The 19,880-nt window shown below is 39.0% G+C and overlaps 1 protein-coding gene across 4 annotated transcripts in view; it reads left to right on the top strand.

Moving 5' to 3' along the window:
* The window catches only part of wnt7bb (wingless-type MMTV integration site family, member 7Bb), a 77,848-nt gene that overhangs the window by 18,342 nt on the left and 39,626 nt on the right, over window positions 1-19,880 (top strand). For all 4 annotated transcript variants that reach the window (XM_087311565.1, XM_087311564.1, XM_087311566.1 and 1 more), the window contains exon 2: window positions 18,022-18,248. In XM_087311565.1, coding sequence (XP_087167691.1) covers window positions 18,166-18,248 — 83 coding nt within the window. In that variant the 5' untranslated portion in view covers window positions 18,022-18,165. The remainder of the gene's footprint in view (window positions 1-18,021; window positions 18,249-19,880) is intronic.

Below are 19,880 nucleotides of genomic sequence, written 5' to 3'. Positions count from 1 at the left end.
AAACCTCTTGCATTACCTGTGTGGTCAGAGAACACGAGGACTAGTTAAAAAGCCATTAAACATGCAGCTAGCAGGTCGCATTTTTGTATTTTAGTTCAGTTTTGTAATACTTAAATCATCATAGACCCAGGTTTTTTTGATTTCTGTAGTATCCCTTATGGAGATCTGATACTCATCAATATATGCAAATTACATGTGTGACACAAGTTTGGATTTCACATATGTAACATAATGTCATATATGCAATATATATTTCAAAATATTGCAAAACTAGCTTACATGTTTAAAAATCACTGGAATTACAAATGGTGTCACAGTGGCGCAGTGGGTAGCACGATTGCCTCACAGCAAGAAGGTCTCTGGTTCGAGTTGGCATTTCTGTGTGGAGTTTGCATGTTCTCCCAGTGTTGGCGTGGGTTTCCTCTGGGTGCTGTGGTTTCCCCCACAACTCCAGAGACATGTGATATGCTAAATTCTCTATAGTATATAGGTGTGAATGAGTGTGTAAGGATGTTTGCAACCCGGGCTCATTGTGGAAACGTTGTCCCGCGGACGTTTCTGGAGACCGTGGAATACGTCCCGGCGGGTACGTACGGCCCACTCCTGCCTCTGCTCGCAGAGCTCCATGCCAATTATGAGGCATTTTTTGTAAAAATTCTGAGGTAGACTTGAACTGAAAGAGGGGGGTTTCATGGCCATTTAAGATGTTGACTCGACGCTGGATTTTGGTCACTTCCCAACCTAAAATCAACCAAATATCAACGTCTAATGATGTTGAAGCTTGACTTTGTGTTGATGTTACCACTATGACATCTATCAGATGTTGTATTGCCATACCTGACGAATAAATGTCAGTATTTGATGTCAATATGACGTTGGTTTAAGATCAATATTGGATTTTGGTCACCTTTCATCACAACCTAAAATCAACCAAATATCAACGTCTAATGATGTTGCAGCTTGACGTTGTGTTGATGTTACCACTATGACATCTATCAGATGTTGTATTGCCATACTTGACGGATAAATGTCAGTATTTAATGTCAATATGACGTTGGTTTAAGATGTTGGATCAACGTTAGATTTTGGTCACTTCCCAACCTAAAATCAACCAAATATCAACGTCTAAAGATGTTACAGCTTGACGTTGTGTTGATGTTACCACTATGACATCTATCAGATGTTGTATTGCCATACCTGACGAATACATGTCAGTATTTGATGTCAATATAACGTTGGTTTAAGATGTTGGATCAACGTTGGATTTTGGTCACTTTCAGACACAACCTAAAATCAACCAAATATCAACGTCTAAAGATGTTACAGCTAGACGTTGTGTTGATGTTACCACTATGACATCTATCAGATGTTGTATTGCCACACCTGACAAATACATGTCAGTATTTGATGTCAATATGACGTTGGTTTAAGATGTTGGATCAACGTTGGATTTTGGTCACTTTCAGACACAACCTAAAATCAACCAAATATCAACGTCTAATGATGTTGCAGCTTGACGTTGTGTTGATGTTACCACTATGACATCTATCAGATGTTGTATTGCCATACCTGACGAATAAATGTCAGTATTTAATGTCAATATGACGTTGGTTTAAGATGTTGGATCAACGTTAGATTCTGGTCACTTCCCAACCTAAAATCAACCAAATATCAACGTCTAATGACGTTACAGCTTGACGTTGTGTTGATGTTACCACTATGACATCTATCAGATGTTGTATTGCCATACCTGACAAATACATGTCAGTATTTGATGTCAATCTTTCATCACAACCTAAATTCAACCAAATATCAACGTCATTTGATGTCATTATTAAACGTCAAAATAACATCCTTAGACGCTGGCTAGACATTTTGGTCACCTGACATCATATCTAACCCACTGTATATTAAAGCCCTATGACGTTGTGTGCCTGCTGGGTTATATGTACATATTTGTAATTCCAATGGTCTCTAATATATTTTGCATCTGACATATTTCATATATGTAAAATCCAAATATGAAATTGTATGTCATATATACGGTGTGTCATTTGCATGTATGCATCTACTTCTCATATAATTAATCTGCGAAAAAGAAAACAAACTCTTACTGATGTGCCGGTGGATTAACTGAAGTTATTAAATCTCGCTGTGTGATTTTCCTTTCCCACATATCACTGCTTTGCGCTTTACATCACAATAACCTGCTCTGAAGGATATGGTCTATATTCAACTTGTTTAACCAAAGACATCACTTGTTTAACCAGGAACAACGTCAGCCGGCACTTTATGACTGGATGAGCAGGACAGCCGTAATAAGAGGTTTTAAATGAAAGCCAAATAAATAAGAAGAAAAAAAGGGTGGAGCGTTTCATTTGTTTCAAGAGCAGCATGTTCTGCAGCCCGCAATCTGATTTATGGAGCTTTGAGAGAAAAAAAAACAAAACATTTGCAGATGAAACTATGTGATGACTATATCATACGAGCAGTTTCGCCAATCCTGTAGTGTCGTCATTCAAAAAAACATGGGAAACAACAATACATTACCCTTTGCCACTGGGTTGCTGTGCTGTGGCTTAGGTGTTTTAATGTTTTGTAGTCTGTTATATGGTTGCTAAGGTTACTAATTGTGTTGCTATGCAGTTACTAAGTTGTCCTGAATATTTTGGTCCTAATTATACAGTTGCCAGGGTGATACTATGCAGTTTTTATTGTATTTTCAAATTGAAAAGATAATTTGTGCTTTCCAAGTTGTGCTGTTTAGCAGGTTCAAAAGTATTTTTTATATTTTGTTTTTGTCACATTTTGTTGCTTATTTTGTGGTTGCCAGGGTGCTGCTATAGTATTTGGAATGTCTTGTTGGTCACTATGTGGTTGCCAGGGTGTGGCTATGGTATTTTGAACATTTTATAGCAGTTTATGTGTTTGCCATTGTGTTGCTATGCTATTTGGAATGTATGTATATTGTTATGTGGTAGCCAGGTTGTTGCTATGGTATTTGAAAAGTTATTTATCTAGTTATGTGTTTGCCATTGTGTTGCTATGGTATTTGGAATGTCATGTATAATGTTATGTGGTTGACAGGGTGTTGCTATGCTATTTGGAATGTTATGTATATTGTTATGTGTTTGCCAGAGTGTTGCTATGGTATTTGGAATTTTATGTATCTTGTTATGTGGTTGCCAGGGGGGTTGCTATGCTATTTGGAATGTTATGTATATTGTTATGTGGATGCCATTGTGTTGCTATGCTATTTGGAATGTTATGTATCTTGTTATGTGGATGCCATTGTGTTGCTATGCTATTTGGAATGTTATGTATCTTGTTATGTGGTTACCAGGGTGTTGCTATGGTATTTGGAATGTTTTGTTGCTCATTATATGGTTGCCAGTATGTTGCTATGGTATTTGTGATGAATCTTTACTCATTATGGGGTTTTTAGGGTGTGGCTTTGGCATTTGGAATTTGCGTCCCATTGTGTTGCAGAGGTGTTGCTATGGTATTAGAAATGTTTTGTTGCTAATATGGCTATGTTGTTATGATATTTGGAATGTTTTGTTGCTTATTATGTGGTTTCCAGGGTGTTGCTATGGCATTTTAAACATTTTATAGCCGTTTATGTGGTTGCCATCGTGTTGCTATGGTTTTTGGAATGTTTCGTATCTAGTTATGTGGTTGCCAGGAGGTTGCTATAGTATTTGGAATGTTTTGTTGCCAGTTATATGGTTGCCAGGGTGTGGCTATGGTATTTTAAACATTTTATAGCAGTTTTGGAATGTCATGTGGTTGCCAGGGTGTTGCTGTAGTATTTGGAATGTTATATATCCCGTTATGTGGTTGCCGAGCAGTTGTTATGGTATTTGAAATGTCTTGTTGCTAACTGTGTGGTTGCCAGGGTGTGAACTTTGTATTTTGAACATGTATAGCAGTTCATGTGGTTGCCATTGTGTTGCTATGCTATTTGGAATGTTATGTATCTTGTTATGTGGCTGCCAGAATGTTGCTATGGTATTTGGAATGTTTTGTTGGTCACTATGTGGTTGCCAGGGTGTGGCTATGGTATTTTGAACATTTTATAGCAGTTTATGTGGCTGCCAATGTGTTGCTATGGTATTTGGAATGTTATGTATCTTCTTTTCTGGTTGCCAATGTGTTGTTATGGTATTTGGAATGTTATGTATCTTCTTTTCTGGTTGCCAATGTGTTGTTATGGTATTTGGAATGTTATGTATCTTCTTTTCTGGTTGCCAGGGTGTTGCTATGTTATTTGGAATGTTATGTATCTAGTTATGTGGCTGCCAGGGGGTTGCTACAGTATTTCAAATGTTTTGCTGCTCCTTATGTGGTGCCAGGGTGTTTCTAAGGTATTTGGAATGCTTTGTTGCTCACTATGTGGTTGCCAGGGTGTTGCTATTGTTTTTTTTTTTTTTAGTGGTTTAGTGTTTTTTTTTTTTCAGTGGTTGCCATGTATAATCTTATCTGGTTGCCAGGGTTGTTGCTTTGTTATTTGGAATGTTATGTATATTGTTATGTGGTTGCCAGGGGGGTGCTATGGTATTTGGAATGTTATGTATCTTGTTTTGTGGTTGCCAATGTGTTGCTGTGTTATTTGGTATATTTTGTTGCTCCTTATATGGTTGCCATGGTGTTGCTATGGTATTTGAAATGTTATATATATATATATCATTGTGTGATTGCAGAGCTGTTGTTATGGTATTTGAAATGTCTTGTTGCTTATTATGTGGTTGTCAGGGTGTGGTTATTGTATTTTGAACATTTTATAGCAGTTTATGTGGTTGCCATGGTATTTGGAACGTTTTGTTGCTCATTGTGTGGTTGCCAGGGTGTTGCTAAGGTATTTTTTGTATGAATGTTATGTCAAGGTGTTGCTATGGTATAATAAATGTTTTTTTTTGTTGCTCATTATGCAGTTGTCAGGGTGTTTTATGGTAATTGGAATGTTGTGTTGCTCATTATGCAGTTGTCATGGTGTTTTATGGTATTTGGAATGTTGTGTTGCTCATTATGGGGTTGTCATGGTGTTGCTATGGTATTAGAAATGTTTTTGTTGTTAATTACATGGTTGCCAGGGTGTTTTATGGTATTTAGAATGTTTTGTTGCTCATTATGGGGTTGCTTGTGTGTTGCTGTGGTATTTGGAATGCTTTGTTGCTCATTAGGGTGTTGAGATGATATTTTGAATGTTTTGTTGCTCAACATGTGGTTGTCATGGTGTTGCTATGGTATTATAAATGTTTTGTAGCTCATCATGTGGTTGTCAGGGTATTATCTATGGTAACTTTTATATTTTCGTTATGCAGTTGCCAGGATTTTGCTGTGATATTATGAACATTTTATTGCTTTTATGCTTGTGATGTGGTTGCCATTTTGTTGTTATGCTATTCTAAAAACATTACAGCTCATTATCTGGTTGCCTGAGTGTTTTGAAGTATTATGTGATTGCCATAAGCTTATTTACAATTAATATTAATCTCAATCTGCCATTTACAAGCATTTTGCATTGCATTTAAAAGGATACATGTAATGCTGGCTAGACATTGAATGTACTGTTTTGAAACCACTCTATATGATGCTGTCTGAGTAGGCAGCTTGCTAGGTTTAGAACAGAGCTCTGGTTTTGGCAGTGAAACTTCCTAGTGTTCACCTAATGGCCAAACGCACGGGTTTGGATGGCTGTGCATTGTGCCGCCATATTAACGTGTGGTCGAGTGTTAGTTTGTGTTCGCTGAAGGGTTTAAATAAACATACACTTTTAGCTGCTCGCGACTCGACTATATGCAGAAACAGGAGATGTTTCTTAAACACAGGGGTCCCTCGACGACATCACACATGTGGTTTTGTATTTAAGAGTCATTGTTAAGCCTTTGTGGACATAGAAGTACAACCAGAGAAGAATCAAACCGGCCATATTCGATTTCCAATGAACATTCCTCGTCTTTGTTGCACGCCGTTTGATCTATTTTGACTGGGAATACACAAGTCCATCTCTGCGTGGTGTTTTTGCTGACACACAGTTTACTTGTTGCAACTTGCCTCTCTTGCGGTGGATCCTCGCTGACGTCATTCTACAAAGTTGGCATGCGTCTTTTTTTACAGCCCTCGTCTCTGACTTGTTTGAAAGGCACATATCTGAACGGGTTCAATGCTCGTTAAACATTGAAGCCCGCTTGTTTAGCCGCCCGGGTTTCTGCAAACACACACACACACACACACACACAGAGTGCCGAAAAATACTCAGTGTGCATATTAAGAGCGCTGTCGAGGGCTGTATCAACACGAAAAGCCGTATGATGACAGAGATGTGTGTGTTTGGAACATGACCCACTCTGTGTGGTCACAGTTGCATGAAAATATGAGATGAATTTTAAAAAAATGGGCATAAAAAATCTGATCTTTATAACCAGTAACACATTGTTCTCTTCTGCACTGTATAAGGCGCTCAGTTCTGTTCTTTGTGTACTGTTGAGTTCTTTCTGTTTACTTCAGTCTTCTTCAGCAGTTCTGGGGCCTCATGTACGAAGACTTGCGTGGAAATCATACTAAAACATTGCGTATGCACAAAGCTGTAAATGTGCTGTAAATGTGCTGTAAAAGTTTAAATGTACGCCGAATCTCACACATATTCTTTTGTACATCAGAATGAACGTGAAACTGAGCGCAACATGCACGAGCGCAAAACCCCTCCCTGCCTCCTCCCCCGTATGAATATGCTAATGACTCTACTTTGGCAAAACCCAATGAAAAAGCAACGGCAAAAGCAAGCAAGAAGAGAAACTTTGAACAGAATTTGAATTGGAGGTGCTGCTTTCGGAGGTAGACCGGAAAAAAGCGGTGTTATTAGCAAATTTGTTCTCCGGAATTAACAACAAAAGAAAAAAATAGAGTGGGAGAGTTTAGCTGATACGGTTAACACAATTAATAGTGTGATTTATAGGTGATATGATTTATAGACATGAAGCTCAGCTGCAGCTGGTGATCAACGAGATTAGCCGAACGCAAGCGGGGGCGGAGTTGAAAACGGAGCCGTCAAGACGGACAGCTGGACACTTCAAATATTTTGTTATTTTTATTTATAACAACAAAACATTTACAAATAAAACAGAATACAGTTTCTACAAACTATAGTTCCTTTTTAAACAATAAGAGAGAATTATGAATAAAATATATAACAAATGCATGAGAGAAATAAGAGGAAATGAGAGGTTAATATAAACATAAAAACAAACAGGTCTATTGAATACAAAGCAATAAGCATAAATTCTAGGAGTTAAACATCACTCTTTAGGCTAATACTTCTTGTTTGAATATGCTAAAAAAAAGGGTTTACATTTATGTACATTTATAGATATAAAAATATCCAATGTAAAAAGCAAAACAAGGTGTTTTGATTAGGTCTTAATAAATGACATTATTTTGGATGATGAATGAATTTTCAAAAAAGCATTTTAATCCAAAAAGATTGTGTTGAAAAGAACAAAAGGTAAAATAAGTGAGCGATGTAGAAGTTTCCCAGAAAGAGCAGGTCGCCTTTAAACTGCTAGACAGGAAATAAAATATATATTTATATTATAATAACAAAACCATTTTATAATTATTTAATAAAATAGTTCTTTACTTTAATTTGTTAAGAGAGCTTTAGGGTGTCAGGATCAATGATGATGGTTTTCTTATTTCAAGTCTGTAAGACTTATTTAGGTTATTCACTAAAATATACGCTAAAATATATCATTTAAATCGTTCATGGAGATGAATGCAGTAAATAGTCTGTATAAAAAAGTTAAAAAATAAACCTGTGCAAACAAGCTAACCTTTATAACCAGTTTGATGATTACTGATTTACTGCAGTAAAATGATTACTGCAGTAAAATATTTAATAAGCAAGATGTGTGCAGGATAGAGAGGGTGTGAAAAGTGAATTGTTTGTTTTGAAACTTTTGAATCGGAATTTGTCCAATTATAAACCCGAAATACACGTGCTTGTTGTCATGTGGTGAACTCGGCCAATTGTGTAATATCGGTGTCGTCATCAAAGCTCCTGCAGTCGCTCTTCAGAAGCTGCGCGGTCTGAGTTTGCCGTCTGATCTCGGAGCGCTGTCGCGGTACTTTGATGCCACATGTGACAGTCACGTGGCGTCGGCGCAGCATCAATCCGGACAAGATTTCTAACCAGAATGCACCGCTTTAAGACAGATTTCGATCGATCTGCGCAGCGCTGCATGAAGTCGAACGCACCTATTCTCTTTTTCCCCCGCTACATATCAGATTTTGCCTACTATTTATCACGAGAAAGACAAGTAGGAATCATTAATAAGTTTGTGCATCATATTTTATTTGCACATTTATTGAATGGAAATGTTTCTGATTCACGCATGCAAATTCATCTTCAGATAGTGTCTTTATAGCAATGTGCGTGCAGTAGATTACATTGGGAAACAGGCGACCGCTGCAATTTGCGCTTTAATGTTTGGCTGGTCAACTGTATGGTATGGAAACCTTATATACCTGCTAGATGAACCTGTCTCATACAGCTGCCATTGCAAGGCTCAGACACTTTGTAGAGAGGAATTGAACACAACTGCCTCTAGGAGTCGCCAATGGAAATAAAACAGACACGCACAAAAATGTGCGTACGCCAGGCATGAAGCTGGCGTGGAGCTGTGCACATTCCCACATTCAGTTCATTGTTAGTAAATCCAAACGTGAGCGATTCTGAGCGTGAAACCTGCCGTACGCAGTTTTTGTGCGCACGCAGCGTTGATACATGAGGCCCCTGTTCTGTTCTATTCTGCTTTATTATTGACAGTGCTGCTGTTCAGTTTTACTCTGCTCTACTGTAATATTCAGTTCTATTATAACATGTTCAGTGGTTTTATTCTATACTCAGCTCTATTATAGCGTGCTCAGTATTTGCGGTGGATTTTATTCAGTTCTATTGTATCCTGTTCAGGTTATCATCATAGCCTTGGATAAAAAAATCATGGTTTCTCGCAGAGATGCTCCGATCGATTGGCCAGAGATCGGTATCGGCCGATAGGGTTCGGTCGATAGACGATGCAATCGTCGCTGATAGGCATTACAAAGCTGAGCTGGCATGGCGATCCTTCATCCCGCCCCATCACAGCAGCAACCCACTCGTGAAAAATACACATTCAGGCCTCGTTTACACTAATACGTCTTAGTTTTAACTTGACATTTTAGAATGAAAACGATTCAAGTCCACACTGGCGATTCACCTAGCATTTCCACCCACACTATACGCACATGACGTGACCACACACACACTCTCTGGCATGTGCTGCAGCATATGCGCGCGTCTCAGCTCAAGCAGTCAGTGGGTGCTTTGAGCACAAAACCCCAGAGAGCAGTGCACGTCAGACAGTTTATCAAGGATGTACCACTGGATCGCGTCTCACTATAGCTGTTAAACTTGATTAATCTTGTCTCTATCTGACGACTTTTCGGTCTTTTGAATCAGGTAACATGTAAGGGTGTCACGATCCTCCAAATCCTCGATTCGATTACATTTTCGATTCTAAAGTCACGATTCTATTCGATTCGTGACTTTAGAATCGAAAATGTAATCGAATCGAGGATTTGGAGGATCGTGACACCCTTACACGTGTGATTTACATATTTACTGTATGATTTGTTTATGGGTAAAACAAAGACCATAATTAATTTGGTATTAATTAATTAATTAATACCAAATTAATTATTTGTAGCCTATCGTTTAAACTACCTGACCTGCAGGGTCTTTGTTTTACCCATAAACAAATCATACAGTAAATGAATAAAGGTAAGTTACGCACATAATTACCACCTGTCAATCACTTTTTCTGCGGGACTCGTGAATAGGCAGTGATCTGTGTCGTTATAATGGCGTCGGTAAAAAAGATGCACAACCAACAGGAACCAGCCAACAGTATCTGAGGTGTTCGCTAAAATGACTAAGTACAAGCGAGTGAAAGATTGAAGCAGTCCGCTCGAGCGCATGACAATGTGTGTGCGTCTGTGTCTGTGTGGTCACATGATGTGCGTTTTCAGCGGTAGTGAGGAAGGAGGGCTGCTCAGAAATGCTACACGCCACTGTGGATGTGGATCGTTGTCGTTCTAAAATGCCATTTAAAAACAAAGACACATTAGTGTAAACAGGGCCTGAGTGTGTACTTTTCGCGAGCGGATTTGCAACGGGTGTGGGGCGGAGGATCGCGATGCGCCCATCGTCTATCATCCCAACCGTAATACGTACATAGCAGAGCTTGCAAACTGTGTTTTTTTTTTGTCGACAACACGAACGTTGTCAACATAACTCACTGGAAATCCAAAATGCTTCCACACCGCCGACTTCATTGAAAGAGGAGAGGGTTTAAGCTCTGTCGACGGGTCTCCTGCTTCTGCAGTTCAACAAGCACTTCAACAAGCCTGTTATTTTCCCGCTTGGCAAGCCAAGCTGACGTGACATGGGGGGCAGCATCGACGATTCTATTTTTAGATTCGATAATCGAAGTTGAGCATAAATTTAGATCGATTTCGATTAAAAATCGAAATCGTGACACCCTTAGTAACGTGTCCCAGCGTCAGTACACTGCTTCAGTCTTTTGCTTTCACGCTTGTACTTAGTCATTTTAGTGTAAACCTCAGACACTGTTGGCTGGTTGCTGTTGGTTTTGCACCTTTTTTACCAACCAACTTTGTGGACGCCATTATAACGACACAGAACAGTTTCAGTTTCCTTTATTTATGTCATCCAACACATCACAATAGAATTGTAATGCAGAACGAAATTACGTTGCAACAGACCCAACAAGAACATAAAAAAAATCACTATACAAACACTATAAAATCCTAACATGATAAATAAGCTTTTTTAATTCCATAAAAATATAATTATATAAGATATAACCTATTTTTAAAAAATCTCTCAAGAGAATAACTTAATACTTAAATACCTATTTCATCATTTGTTGTAATATTAACAATTTATGCTAGTTTAACAATTTTATTGATTTATTTTTAACACTGGCTATCAACAATGCTTAAGAAATGGTATTATTCAAAAGTCTTATAATGACAGGATAAAAACTGTAAACCGCACTGATTCATGCCAAAGTCCTGCGGAGAAAGTGATTGACAGGTGGTCATTTGTGTGTAGCTTATCTTTATTTATTTATGATTTGGTTATGGGTAAAACAAAGACCATGCGGGTCAGGTAGTTGAAACATTAGGCTACAAATAATTATTTTTGTTATGCATTTATTAATTATTCATAAATTCAAAATTATTCACTGCCGCCAACGACAACGATGCCATCATCCATCGCAATGTTTCACATTAGACATACTATCAGCCGATAATCACATTTCATGACTCGATCAATCTGGCCAATCTCATGAACCTTTTTGAGTTTACAAGCAGAGGACATATAAGAACTGAAATCTTTTTATATATCAGAACTGAAGGTTCTGTGTTTTCAACATTGCAAGTGCATTAAAACCTGGCTGTAAATATTAGGGAAATAAAAAAGCTAAACAATTATTTATAACTTGAATAATTAGTAATATAGCTTATTGTAATATTCTTATTGCAATAAACAGTAGTTTATGGACCTGTTTTCTTTAAGTAAAGAAGTCATTGATTTATAGGTTTACATTTTAACTTCTTATGCATCAAATATGAGCTCCAAACTTCCTTAAGACATGCTGAATTTTCTTCTATCATTTGCAATGTTTTCAAATTATTTTGTTAGTCATTTTATCTATTCTTTCTGTAAAGCTGCTTCTCACCATTACATGCAACTCAGGCTCATTGTGGAAACGTAGTCCCGCGGACGTTTTTGGAGACTGTGGAATACGTCCCGGCGGGTACGTATGGCTGCAGTTTTTGTTTTTCGCGAATCCGCGAGAGGCCGCTGTTGTGCGCTTTTTGTGCGAGTGCAGTTCGCGCCCGCGCTGTTCTCGCGTGAACCCACCAGAGGCCGTTGTCCGACTGACCGGATGATTGACTGCGCGACCGGCCAATCGGCCAAACCTGCCCTCCTCTTTCCCTGAACCCAACCAATTTTACCGATTGACCCGCCCGCCCGCTCGCTTCCCTAAACCCGAGCAACAGTTTCCAAAAGCCGTCCAAAAAAAGAAAAGCCCTGATTTTTTTTTCTACCGCGTTTTCGGATTTCACCGCGTTCTCACCCTGTTACGAGACTCGTTCACTTAATTTTTGGGATTCTGTTTTTGTCTTACCTGATTGCTGGAACCGCCCCTCCCCGGACTCGAAACCGATCGCCGTGGTCAACTCCTCTCTGCATCTCGAGCCTGCCGACGTACACGTTGAGCTGAGTGGACAAACGGGTTGCAGTGGGGAAGCCCTCCACAAGGAGGTAAGCGGTCGGCCGGCCAGCAAGCGCGAAAGGGAACATCGTCACACCGCCCCGCAGCGTTCGCTTGAAAAAAATAAATGCAGCCGTACGTACCTCCCAGGTCGTATTCCGCTGTCTCCAGAAACGTCCGCGGGACTTCGTTTTCAGAATGAGCTTGGGTTGATTACATGCCCACACTAAATGGTTATAAGAGACATGTTAAAGAAATTATATGCAGCATCTTTCATTTATTCTCTTCGGTAAGGAGAGATCTCAACTTAGGTATCATACTAAAGGCTGATTTATACTTCTGCGTCAAGCGTATGTGTATGGACCTCATACCGCTCATCGTGGCTGACGCCGATGCGCACCTTTTTAAAAAATGTAACTCACGATGCAAAGCACAAGCTCTGTGATTGGTCGACTTGGTAGCGCTGACGAGTGTGGGCGGAGCGAGTGTGTACAAGTGCTGAGTCACGTGAAGGAGCTCCAATTGGAAACTTGTTTTGTGTTTACCTTATGATTAAAGTTGTTGCACGTCCGCCGGTTCCCGCCTCAGAATGAGCGAGTTTGAGCTGAGATGGCTCGGGCATCTGTTTCGGATGCCTCCTGTACACCTACCTATGGAGGTGTTTCAGGCATGTCCCACCGAGAGGAGGCCTTGGGGAAGACACAGGACAGGCTGGAGGGACTATGTCTCTCGGCTGGTCTGGGAACACCTCGGGATCCCCCCTGAGGAGCTGGAGGAAGCTTCTGGGGAGAGGGAAGTCTGGGGTTCTCCCCTAAGACTGCTGCCCTCGTGACCTGGCCCTGGAAAATGAATGAATAAATGAATGAAGCATCAGAATTGGTACTTAGTATCAGCCATTCACCATGACAAAGGATTAGTGCTTGATATCGGCTGTGAAAATCCTGATCAGAGCATCCCTAGTTTGTTTCTTGGTGTTGTGATCCCTGCTCTAAAATATATTCTTTTTAAATGTCTGGGAAAAAAACGAAAAACTTTTTTCACTTGTGAACAATATAATAACATGTGGTTGTGCTGTATTTTATTCTGTTCAGTTGTGCCATGTTTGTGGTGGTGTTCAGTTTTATTCCATCATGTTTAGTATTCGTGTGTTGTTTATTCTATCAGGGCTCGAAATTGCGACCATTTTGGTCGCTTATGCGCCCGAAAATTAATCTATGCGACCTCATAATATATTTGGGCGCATTAGTGCGACTGCAGATAATGGTTGTAGTGCAAAACGTTTTTTGTAAAAACGTGCTGAATCGCTCTTCCCTGCCGCTATATTGGTTTATATAAGCCGTCAATCACTCAAGGTATTCCGCTGTCAGATGACAGGGAAGGAGCTTTTATGACCACGGGAAATGCAAACGGCTGAAGAGTGAAATCTTAAAGCACACAGGTTTGCAAACCCCACCTAAAGTTGAGGCGCAGATGAGAGCGATCATGACGTGTGGTGAATATTGATCCACCAGCTGAGATCACTCGAGTACGTGCTTTTCAGAGAAAGCGCCCGAATCTCGATGTGTTGCATTCACTGCGTGTTCAGAGCAAATGTCCGCTAAAAGTCAAATCTAATACTGTACATATCATCGCCAAAGAAGCTCGCCTTTACTAAGTTTACACTGAAACTGCGGCTCATAACAAAGCGGTATTGCGCCGGTGGTCATCGCAAGAATCATGTTCATAAATTGGGTCGGCTGACTCACCTGCGAACACAGAAAAATGAAGATCATCTCAGACTGAACCTTTAAATTGACACAAACTGAAACCAAAACTTTTAAAGAGTGATAGAAGTGAGACTTTACTTACTTTCTTTTGTCTATTCTTTCTTGAGGTGTATATTATAATTTCTTTTTATTTAGTTACTGATGACTGTTTTGCAGCTTTCAGCCTTGAATTTAATTATTTATTAAAATCATTTGTTTGTTTTGTAGCAGAAATATTATTTATTAAACTGACATGCATATATAAACAGCAGTACAAAATCAATATTTCTCACTGCAATGCTTCATTTTTGTTTGATGCAAACTATACATTTATTTTTCATAAAGTAACAGGCTTTTACAGCAGATAACTCGCATTCATGCACATTCAAGGCAGCATGATGATGACAAATGTAATTCATTGTTACTATTATTGTCATTTTCATCATCATTAATATTTTATAATTATTCGACATTCATTTTGGAATTATTGCACACAAATATCAATGTCATCTCAGCATTAGTTATAGTTGTTATATATCTTTTTTATAATTGTTGTATATCTTGTTGATTCTATTTACATTTGTTTGGATTTTTGGGACTTTCACTCAAATCCTACTCAGTTTTATTCTGTCATATTCAGTTATGCTGCTCGGGTCTATTTAATTGTACTATATATGTATAATTAAAAGTAAATTGAGCTAATTTGTTATTTGAGAAGTGTTTATCAAACTGGTAGCCCTCCACATTAATCGCTACCCAAGAAGTAGCTCTCAGTTTCATAAAGGTTGGTGACCCCTGCTCTATAATATTATGACTTTACTTTCAGTTGTTTTTCTTTTGATTCATTCATGCCATTTATTCTTGTGACATTTTCACTGTTCAGCTCTATAGTTATCTATACTGTTTTATTCTATCCTAGTAATTTTATTATATTTAGTTATAGTTAGTTTACTTTTCAATTGAATTGAAAGGTTATGCATTACCATTTACAGTTCAGTTTTGTTCAGTTGTGTTTTTGTATACAGTGCTGTTCTGTTCTTTTAATATCTATCCTACTTTATTCCATCTTCAGTTGTATTTTCATTTTCAATCAGTTACATACAGTTATACAGTATATTATATTCAGTCCTATTCATTCTATGCTGTATTACAGTCATGTGTTGCCCAATTCTCCTCTATTACTTTCTATGCTCACTTTTGGTTCTATTATATTTGTTTGTATTCAGATGTTCTTATTTTCCTGTTCTTGTCTGGTTATCTTGCTCTATTATTTTGTACTTTATTCAATAGGAGCAGGTAGGGCTGTTCAATTCTATTGTTTTATTCAGCTCTACATTTACAATATTCAATTGGTTATGTTTTTCTTTTCTACTTTGTTTATGTCCTGTTATCTCTATACTGCTATATCCTGGTCTATGTTAATCTATATAACAGAAAGGGACCGGCCTTCTGGCTTATTTTCAATTCGATTATGTTTTTTTTCTCTCCAGTTTTACTCTTATATCATGTTCATTTATGCTTTTGTGGTCTTATGAACTCGGTTGGATTCATCTTTATTGGATTTATTTCTTTTGTTTCTTCTCTATAGTTTCTCCTAATCTATTCTATATTACAGAAATGGCTTGCACTTTTGGCTTATATGTTCTGTTTTATTTAATTATGCTTCTATGTCATGTTAATTTATGCTGTTGTGGTCTATTAAACTCTATTCATGTTTGTTTGCAGCAGCACGAGTTGTCTTCAATGAACCTAAACGAGCACATGTCACTCCGCTGCTCATCCGTTTGCACTGGCTGCCAGTTGCTGCTCGCATCAAATTCAAAGCTCTGATGTTTGCCTACAAAGCGACTTCTGGCCTTGCTCCTTCTTATCTGCTCTCACTTCTGCAGATGTATGTGCCCTCCAGAAACTTGCGTTCTGTGAATGAACGTCGCCTCGTGGTTCCATCCCAAAGAGGGAAGAAATCACTTTCGCGAACGCTCACGCTCAATCTGCCCAGTTGGTGGAATGAACTCCCTAACTGCATCAGAACAGCAGAGTCACTCACTGTCTTCAAGAAACCACTAAAAACTCAACTATTTAGTCTCCACTTCACTTCCTAATCTGCAATTCCCTCTCTGAATATCACACTAACTGTACCAAAAAAATAAATAAAATACTAATACCATCAATACTTCTCTTCTTAGACTTTACAGACCTGAAACTTGCCTATAGCACTTATTCATTGTTGCTCTTAGTTGTGTAAATTGCTTCCTTGTCCTCATTTGTAAGTCGCTTTGGATAAAAGCGTCTGCTAAATGACTAAATGTAATGTAAATGTAAATGTTCATGCTTTTCTTTTCTACTGTTTTTGTCCTGACGTATGCAAAATAATCTAGTTTTTCCTTTTGACATAAGATTATTTTGCTGACCTATGGGCAGATTATTTTGCTGCTTTTAGGGAAGAAGACAATAGGTTTTGCTTTTCTAGAAAATGCTTCTTCTTTTGAAAATATTTCAAGAGTTCACACTTAGCTGGTGATGATCTATCAAAAGCTTGTTTGGCTTGCTGTCCCGGGAGAGAGCCCCGAGCTCAAGGGATCCTCGAGCCCGGGGCTTCCTCCCGTTCGCAGAGTGAGAGGGGAGCTTTAGCTCCGTGTGTCTCAGAACTCCCTGGCTGTGGTAGCTAAGGGAACATGTGAGAAAAGGGGCAAGAAAAGTGCTTGATTGTTATGCATGATGTATATCTTTGGATGGTGGGAGGAAACCGGAGAACCCCGGGAAAACCCACGCGGACACGTGGAGAACATACCAACTCCTCATAGAAACTGCCTGGAACCAGGGCTGGCAGTGTTCTTGCTGTGGCGCTCACAGTGCTAACCACTGGGCCGCCGTGCCGCCTGATCAACGGTAAAGGAGGAGATTTGGGGAGGAAGGGGGGTATAAACTGTGGTTATTTATAGCAGCTTAGGGCTCATATGATTGGAAGATAATGATTAGCTAATACGAGACCGGCCGTGATAAATCAAAAGCACGTGTTCCTCTCGAAATTAGGTTTATAAATAAACCTCACTTAGGTGTTTGGACTAGAAGCAAGACAAAAAAAATCTAAGTACAAGAGTTCACACTTGGATATTGCTTGACGCTATTAGCAGGTTTGGCAGGTTGTCCCGGGAGAAAACCATGAGCTCGGAGATTATTGAGCCCAGGGCTTCTGCCTGGTCAATTAGCATGTAAGGGTGTCCAAAATCAGGTCTCGAGAGCTCCCCTTGGTAAAGGAGAAAAAGGAGGAGATGGGGTGGAAGGGGGGATTTTTCCAAAACTAAGATAAAGCAGTAGGGTGAAATCAGTCTATTTATTGTAGGCTTGGAATAATCTGATTGGATTATAATAATAATAATAATTCATTTTATTTGTAAATGGCGCCTTTCTAGACACCCAAGGTCGCCTTACAATAAGTATCAGCAGACATGCTAAACAAATTAAACATTACTAAAAACAATCATTGACCAAACAAGTTAAAACACAATAGCGAATATAAAAGAACATAAAAAAACATGATAAAAAAAAAGTTAAGTAAAAGCCTGCTTAAAAAGATGGGTCTTTAGACGTGATTTAAAATTGTGAAGACTATCACTGCTCCTAAGATCTAGTGGAAGTGAGTTCCATAGCCGAGGAGACTATTATTATTAATTATTACAGGTTACGGATGAGGGACCAGCTGCGATCAATCATATCATGTGCTTCTCTCGAAATTAGTTTGTAAAAGTTTACTAAGAAGACTTTTTTTGCAGTGTAGTTTTAACTTAATGTGAATTGTTCACTTTTTTAAGCTAGTTTTTCAGTGACTGTTCACTATTTCACTTAATTTACTTCGTTTTTTTTTTGACCAATCGTTTTAGTTTTCGTTAACTAATATAACCTTGGTTTGCGTGTCTTCTGTCCTGCAGGGCTCTTTCCTCAGTGGTGGCTCTCGGTGCGAACATCATCTGCAATAAGATTCCGGGTCTCGCCCCCCGTCAGCGCGCCATCTGCCAGAGCCGGCCGGACGCCATCATCGTGATCGGAGAAGGAGCGCAGCTGGGCATTAACGAATGCCAGTACCAGTTCAGATACGGCCGCTGGAACTGTTCAGCGTTGGGCGAACGCACCGTCTTCGGCCAGGAGCTGCGAGTAGGTCAGTGCTTGCTTTTTGTTTGGGGATCTGGATTATTGATCGATGGACGTCATTGACATTTCTCTTAGTCTCTGTGGCAGCTTCTTCAACCTCTGGTTGATGCAGGTGGACTTGTAATGATTTCAATCTACGAAAAACACAAATTAGTGCTTTAATTGATGTATAATTGATTGCTGAGCTCTTTTAGGCAGATGATTCAGTTTTGTTGGCGATGGTTTAGCTTTGTGACTGAGATTCCTGCACAAACATATCTAGAAAGCAGATAAGCGTCTGGGATAAAGGCTGCTTTGATTGCAGCAGTCTTCTAGCTTTAACAAAAGCTCTGAACTCTTTTCAAAAGCGGCGTTATGAAAGAAGGCAAACCCTGGACACACACACACATGCACACACTTGACCATCAGAGGCTTGCGAAAGCATGTTTGTGTTGGTGTGATTAATATAGTGCTGATGCAGTCAAACTCAATTCACCTCCATTCATTTGATTACACATTGACTGAACACACACACACACACTGAGCTACAGAGATGATATCAGCATTTCCGCATTATATAGTATGTGGGTCAAAGATGAACATCAAAACATTTTTTTAAAAATGTAATACAGCTTTATTTTCCTCCATTTGTTAGACTCCAGATTAAAATTAAAGTCAATATTTTTGACCCAATTTATTTGAAGAAGCTTCGAACGTCCCACATTTGTTTCTAAAATGCTTACTAAACCAATTACTCCTAAAGTAAACTAACGTTTTTGCTGGAAGAGATGCATCTGTGGCCAAAAGTTAACGAGAAATATGTATATCATTTGCATTGAATGCATTGACGGTCACATACTGCACTATAGCTCTGTCTCTGTTGTACTCATGCAGTGGAAATGAGCTTCAAGCGAGCAAACATTTACATTTTCATGGCTTTTGTGTGCATCTGCATTCCTGAGCGTGTTGCTGTGCTCTTTTTTTTACACCGTCATTTCTCCATTTGCTCCTTATTTGCAAGTGTTTTGTCGCTGTTAAACCGCGACTCCAGCTCTGTAAAGCTCCCTGGCTTTGAAATGGTACACTTCTGTGGTGAATCTTTGAACTGAAGGCCTTGTTTACTGTCGTGCAGAATACAGAGCGCAGGAATTCTCCTTTATAAACTGCCTTTATTAGATTTTGCACTGTGTTCTGTTATGCATGTCGAAAAAACGCTCGGTTGTGTTGTTTTCGTTTTTCCCCAACGCAAATCCAATAGATTTTATTTTGCAACATGGTGTCAATTATGTGCCGAATTCATGTTATCCCCAATCAAAAACATCTTTTTAAGACAATATTTTCTCAAAATGTGATGTAAATCAGCAAGTCCTGTTCTCTGTTTATTCTCTCTTATGTGCGTCTGCTGTACAGTCGAAGCGTGTAGATTCATGTAGATCTGGTCCAAGTCTTCATAAATTCACTTGGGAGATCGTTTAATTAACGTTTGCACCTCTTTATCTAATTATTGCATGTCTTTGTTTTAAATTTAGTATTTGTTCGGTTTTGTAAATGGTAAGCTGAAGTTCACAATAAATGCAAAAGAAATTTCCCCCCGGTTCCCCCCCCCCCCAGTCCATACACATGCGCTATAGTGGAAATGAATAAGCTAAATTGGCCTTCA

The sequence above is a fragment of the Danio rerio genome, chromosome 25 (genome assembly GCF_052040795.2).
Source record: "Danio rerio strain M-AB ecotype USA chromosome 25, GRCz13ab, whole genome shotgun sequence".
Lineage (NCBI taxonomy): Eukaryota > Metazoa > Chordata > Actinopteri > Cypriniformes > Danionidae > Danio > Danio rerio.
This window is presented reverse-complemented; position numbering and strand designations above follow the sequence as displayed.